This window comes from Mus musculus, chromosome 16 (genome assembly GCF_000001635.26).
Source record: "Mus musculus strain C57BL/6J chromosome 16, GRCm38.p6 C57BL/6J".
Classification (NCBI taxonomy): Eukaryota; Metazoa; Chordata; class Mammalia; order Rodentia; family Muridae; genus Mus; species Mus musculus.
The window spans coordinates 45,567,216-45,574,074 of NC_000082.6; the positions used below are offsets into that span (position 1 = coordinate 45,567,216).

At 41.2% G+C, this 6,859-nt stretch overlaps 1 protein-coding gene across 4 annotated transcripts in view; it reads left to right on the forward strand.

Annotated features, from left to right (window-relative positions):
- The window catches only part of Slc9c1 (solute carrier family 9, subfamily C (Na+-transporting carboxylic acid decarboxylase), member 1), a 71,736-nt gene that overhangs the window by 31,950 nt on the left and 32,927 nt on the right, over nt 1-6,859 (forward strand). For all 4 annotated transcript variants that reach the window (NM_198106.4, XM_017316906.2, XM_017316905.2 and 1 more), the window contains one exon: nt 6,113-6,210. In NM_198106.4, coding sequence (NP_932774.3) covers nt 6,113-6,210 — 98 coding nt within the window. The remainder of the gene's footprint in view (nt 1-6,112; nt 6,211-6,859) is intronic.

Genomic DNA, 6,859 nt, shown 5'->3' on the forward strand with positions numbered 1-6,859 from the left:
AGTTCTCTGGTAGAATTTTTAGGGTCACTTATATATACTATCATATCATCTGCAAAAAGTGATATTTTGACTTCCTCTTTTCCAATTTGTATCCCCTTGATCTCCTTTTGTTGTCGAATTGCTCTGGCTAATACTTCAAGTACTATGTTGAAAAGGTAGGGAGAAAGTGGGCAGCCTTGTCTAGTCCCTGATTTTAGTGGGATTGCTTCCAGCTTCTCTCCATTTACTTTGATGTTGGCTACTGGTTTGCTGTAGATTGCCTTTATCATGTTTAGGTATGGGCCTTGAATTCCTGATCTTTCCAAAACTTTTATCATGAATGGGTGTTGGATCTTGTCAAATGCTTTTTCTGCATCTAACGAGATGATCATGTGGTTTTTGTCTTTGAGTTTGTTTATATAATGGATTACATTGATGGATTTTCGTATATTAAACCATCCCTGCATCCCTGGAATAAAACCTACTTGGTCAGGATGGATGATTGCTTTAATGTGTTCTTGGATTCGGTTAGCGAGAATTTTATTGAGGATTTTTGCATCGATATTCATAAGAGAAATTGGTCTGAAGTTCTCTATCTTTGTTGGATCTTTCTGTGGTTTAGGTATCAGAGTAATAGTGGCTTCATAAAATGAGTTGGGTAGAGTACCTTCTACTTCTATTTTGTGAAATAGTTTGTGCAGAATTGGAATTAGATCTTCTTTGAAGGTCTGATAGAACTCTGCACTAAACCCATCTGGTCCTGGGCTTTTTTTGGTTGGGAGACTATTAATAACTGCTTCTATTTCTTTAGGTGATATGGGACTGTTTAGATGGTCAACTTGATCCTGATTCAACTTTGGTACCTGGTATCTGTCCAGAAATTTGTCCATTTCGTCCAGGTTTTCCAGTTTTGTTGAGTATAGCCTTTTGTAGAAGGATCTGATGGTGTTTTGGATTTCTTCAGGATCTGTTGTTATGTCTCCCTTTTCATTTCTGATTTTGCTAATTAGGATTTTGTCCCTGTGCCCTTTAGTGAGTCTAGCTAAGGGTTTATCTATCTTGTTGATTTTCTCAAAGAACCAACTCCTCGTTTGGTTAATTCTTTGAATAGTTCTTCTTGTTTCCACTTGGTTGATTTCACCCCTGAGTTTGATTATTTCCTTCCGTCTACTCCTCTTGGGTGAATTTGCTTCCTTTTTTTCTAGGGCTTTTAGATGTGTTGTCAAGCTGCTAGTATGTGCTGTCTCCCGTTTCTTCTTGGAGGCACTCAGCGCTATGAGTTTCCCTCTTAGAAATGCTTTCATTGTGTCCCATAGGTTTGGGTACGTTGTGGCTTCATTTTCATTAAACTCTAAAAAGTCTTTAATTTCTTTCTTTATTCCTTCCTTGACCAAGGTATCATTGAGAAGAGTGTTATTCAGTTTCCACGTGAATGTTGGCTTTCCATTATTTATGTTGTTATTGAAGATCAGTCTTAGGCCATGGTGGTCTGATAGGATACATGGGACAATTTCAATATTTTTGTATCTATTGAGGCCTGTTTTGTGACCAATTATATGGTCAATTTTGGAGAAGGTCCCGTGAGGTGCTGAGAAGAAGGTATATCCTTTTGTTTTAGGATAAAATGTTCTGTAGATATCTGTCAGGTCCATTTGTTTCATAACTTCTGTTAGTTTCACTGTGTCCCTGTTTAGTTTCTGTTTCCACGATCTGTCCTTTGAAGAAAGTGGTGTGTTGAAGTCTCCCACTATTATTGTGTGAGGTGCAATGTATGCTTTGAGCTTTACTAAAGTGTCTCTAATGAATGTGGCTGCCCTTGCATTTGGTGCGTAGATATTCAGAATTGAGAGTTCCTCTTGGAGGATTTTACCTTTGATGAGTATGAAGTGTCCCTCCTTGTCTTTTTTGATAACTTTGGGTTGGAAGTCGATTTTATCCGATATAAAATGGCTACTCCAGCTTGTTTCTTCAGTCCATTTGCTTGGAAAATTGTTTTCCAGCCTTTCACTCTGAGGTAGTGTCTGTCTTTTTCCCTGAGATGGGTTTCCTGTAAGCAGCAGAATGTTGGGTCCTGTTTGTGTAGCCAGTCTGTTAGTCTATGTCTTTTTATTGGGGAATTGAGTCCATTGATATTAAGAGATATTAAGGAAAAGTAATTGTTGCTCCCTTTTATTTTTGTTGTTAGAGTTGGCATTCTGTTCTTGTGGCTGTCTTCTTTTTGGTTTGTTGAATGATTACTTTCTTGGTTGTTCTAGGGCGTGATTTCCGTCCTTGTATTGCTTCTTTTCTGTTATTATCCTTTGAAGGGCTGGATTCGTGGAAAGATATTGTGTGAACTTGGTTTTGTCGTGGAATACTTTGGTTTCTCCATCTATGGTAATTGAGAGTTTGGCCGGGTATAGTAGCCTGGGCTGGCATTTGTGTTCTCTTAGTGTCTGTATAACATCTGTCCAGGCTCTTCTGGCTTTCATAGTCTCTGGTGAAAAGTCTGGTGTAATTCTGATAGGCCTTCCTTTATATGTTACTTGACCTTTCTCCCTTACTGCTTTTAATATTCTATCTTTATTTAGTGCATTTGTTGTTCTGATTATTATGTGTCGGGAGGAATTTCTTTTCTGGTCCAGTCTATTTGGAGTTCTGTATGCTTCTTGTATGATCATGGGCATCTCTTTTTTTATGTTTGGGAAGTTTTCTTCTATTATTTTGTTGAAGATATTAGCTGGCCCTTTAAGTTGAAAATCTTCATTCTCATCAATTCCTATTATCCGTAGGTTTGGTCTTCTCATTGTGTCCTGGATTACCTGGATGTTTTGAGTTAGGATCCTTTTGCATTTTGTATTTTCTTTGACTGTTGTGTCGATGTTCTCTATGGAATCTTCTGCACCTGAGATTCTCTCTTCCATTTCTTGTATTCTGTTGCTGATGCTCACATCTATGGTTCCAGATCTCTTTCCTAGGGTTTCTATCTCCAGCGTTGCCTCGCTTTGGGTTTTCTTTATTGTGTCTACTTCCCCTTTTAGTTCTAGTATGGTTTTGTTCATTTCCATCACCTGTTTGGCTGTGTTTTCCTGCTTTTCTTTAAGAGCCTGTAACTCTTTAGCAGTGCTCTCCTGTAAATCTTTAAGTGACTTATGAAAGTCCTTCTTGATGTCCTCTATCATCATCATGAGAAATGTTTTTAAATCTGGGTCTAGATTTTCGGTTGTGTTGGGGTGCCCAGGACTAGGTGGGGTGGGAGTGCTGCGTTCTGATGATGGTGAGTGGTCTTGATTTCTGTTAGTAGGATTCTTACGTTTGCCTTTCGCCATCTGGTAATCTCTGAAGCTAGCTGTTTTAGTTGTCACTGTTAAGAGCTTGTTCTTCAGGTGACTCTGTTAGCCTCTATGAGCAGACCTGGAGGGTAGCACTCTCCTTAGTTTCAGTGGGCAGAGTATTCTCTGCAGGCAAGCTCTCTTCTTGCAAGGCAGGTACCCAGATATCTGGTGTTCGAACCAGACTCCTGGCAGAAGTTGTGTTCCACTCACTAGAGGTCTTAGGATCACGTGTGGAATCCTGTGTGGGCCCTTGCGGGTGTCAGGCGACTCAGCTGGCAAGGTAGCCGGGGCTCGAGTGGAGTGGAAGGGGTTTGTGCCCCAGATCAAGCCCGGGTAGCCTGCTTCCCTATGTACCGCAGTCTCAAGTTCCGCGCGATTGGATTGGGGCAGGCACTGTGATCCACTCACCAGAGGTCTTAGGGTCCCGTGGGGAGTCCCGTGTGGACCCTTGCGGGTGTTGGGCAAGACTCTGCTGGCAAGGTAGCCCGGGGCTCGGGGCTCGAGTCTCGAGTCGAGCGGAAGGGACTTGTGCCCCAGATCAGGCCCGGGTAGCCTGCTTCCCTATGTACCGCAGTCTCAAGTTCCGCGCGATTGGATTGGGGCAGGCACTGTGATCCACTCACCAGAGGTCTTAGGGTCCCGTGGGGAGTCCCGTGTGGACCCTTGCGGGTGTTGGGCAAGACTCTGCTGGCAAGGTAGCCCGGGGCTCGAGTCTCGAGTCGAGCGGAAGGGCTGATTTCATTTTTAAAGAAGAAAAATAGCATATGAAGCCCTGTATGAAGAGATGATAGTTGCCACTTATATTTTCAACATTTCCAACCATGAATATCTTTATAATTTGCCTCCCAATGATTTAGTAGTTATGTGTGCCCAAACATTTGACATTGCAAAATAACATTTTCGTCTATAGATGTCATACTTGAGTACCATACAAACAAGTTGGAAACAAGCAAGCAAACAAATCTCTCTCTCTCTCTCTCTCTCTCTCTCTCTCTCACACACACACACACACACACACACACACACACACACACACACACACACACCCTAATGTTCTAAGTAAGTCTTTTAGTTTGTGGTAGGTCACATTCATAGCCAGCAGCAGTAGCACATAGCTCAATGCAGCCTATGGAGCAAGTTTGACATGACCTGGTAGCTCATGTTCCCAATGTAGAAAAATAATTTGATCACTTAATTTCAAAAGGTTTTTCAGACCTAAAATACAAGAGATGCACCTAGTCAGTGACATGTTCATGTGAAAACAGAATAATGTATATTTCAACTGACATTTATTAAATTAATTATAATTTCTTTTTCCACTCAGATGTTTGTAGACTTATTCTCATTTCATTGGAGTTTAGAATGTTTTAAGGCCATTATTGTATGCCATTCACCATTTATTTTTTATTTCAGGGAAATGCAGCATTCCAGAGCCCCTAAAACAAATGCAGACGACTCTCTAAGAGTCTTGTTTTTACTACTATTGTGTGTGACTCAGAATTGTATCTGTTTACTCTTTCCTCTCCTCATGTGCAAAAGAAGAGACTCAAGATGACTGCATGGCCTCTGCAATTCTTCTGTTTATTTGTCCCTGGATTATTTTTACAATCCACTGCCCCTGTACCTTCTTGATTTCTTTCCTCAAATGTTTGATTGCCGTAATTATGCCCCTGGTTTTTGATATTGTGCTTCTATGCTACATTTTTGTTAAAAAAGAAATGTTCTTTTTCCCAGCAGGTTGCTCACTCTGCTCATGTCATTCCGCATGGTTGGAATCCATCTTCACCTTCAGCTTCTTTGCATATTTCCTGTAATGTGGCCAATTTTATTTCTGGGCTCAAAATTCTAAGGCTGATAGTAGTAACAACTGGCCTCTTTCAGTCTTCCAAATTTTGTCATTCATATCTTAAGTACTTCTGGTTAACTGAAAGAACATTTCCTCTACTGTTGTATATCAGAAAAGAAAGTACGGTGTAGCAAGAAAGTCATACAGAATGGCCTTGCATTGTAATGCTGATGAGAAACAATGTGTCACACTCAGATAAGTCTGGGCTTCTGACATTATCTTGAAAACGCTGCCCTTTGCATCTGTCATAGAGTGAACTCATGAAGTAAAACATATATAGACTAATTAATTCAATAAGAGTTGCTTTCTACAATCAACCGTTTTCATTTTCCTCTGTTTAGTGAAAATGATCATTTAAAACTTTACATTTTTTTCTAGTCTCTAACCACTTTGCTACAAACATTTCTAAGGTTTAATGGTATCCATATGATTTTCCACTTTCTCAGTTCTTTTTCCCCACAAATTACTATTTTTAACATTAGAGATAATGAGAATATTATTTTAATTATATACTTTTCATGTGCATTAACGTTGTTTAAGGGGAAGACCACTGCTCTATTGAATTCCTGTTGCCATAGGCATCTTTAATAGTGCTGGGGATCCACTTAGACTTGACCTTAGTACAAGGAGATAAGAATGAATCAATTCGAATTCTTCTACATGATAACCGCCAGAAGCTGGAAAGAACCCAGAACCCCCTGTGGGGGGGTTTCCACAGCCTCAAACATAGTCCCTGAAGATCAGCAGATTGTCAGTAAGCAGCAAAATGGTGATTGCTTTGTCTTATAGACAGGGGACAGCAGAGTTGGGCTGTGAACTATTTGGCAACAGGGAATTCAACAAAGCGAGTTCCAGGACAGCCAGAGCTACTGAGAAACCCTGTCTCGAAAAACTCAAAAAAAAAAAAAGGCAATAAGTTGTCACTGTGTCCACAGCACATGCTAACTTTAACTTTAATCAACACTTCTTTTAGGCGAGCTACCAACGACAGTACAGGAATGAGGTTCTGTCCCAGAGTGCAGTGCAGGTGTTGGTAGGCGCAGCTGGAAGCTTTGGTGAGAAGAAGGGAGAGTAAGTACGTTGTCAGGAGAGGCCTTCTCCCCTAAAGCTCCTCTGCATGGGCATTTTCATGGTTGTGTGTTGTAACACACCCCCCCTCCCCGGTCATCTGGTATCATTTGCACAAAGCACCCCCTGCTCTGCACACTACGCTCAGTCCCCTCCTTTCCATGTCCCAAACTCAAGGCCTTCGGGCTGGTGTATTTGGCAAGCATCTTCCTGAAAGAAATAATCCTTTTCTCTTTCCTTTCCTGAATGCAGAGCCAAAGTGTAGCAAACTGGTTTTCCTTTTAGCCTCTCTGAACACCTGCATAGGGGCCAAGTGTTCCTTAGTCTCCGCAGATGCATCTTCCCAAAGCACCAAAGTTAACACCTGGTATAGTCTTCGTGAGCTGGTACTGATTTCCTCAGATCTGTCCTAAGCAAAGCTGGTGTATTGGGGAGCACCCTCAGGTCACCCTGGTTAGGGATATGTACTATATAATTAGCAGTAGGAGAGCAGTTAAACTGCCATGTAGTTGACACAGTGTCTACCCAAAGCCCAGACATACCTTCCAAACCTACATCTTCCCCTGAATGCTGAAGAAACTTAAATCCAGGTAAAATGATGCCAAGGCCATTTCCAAAGCCTGCTTTGACATGTACACTTGGCTCACTATCC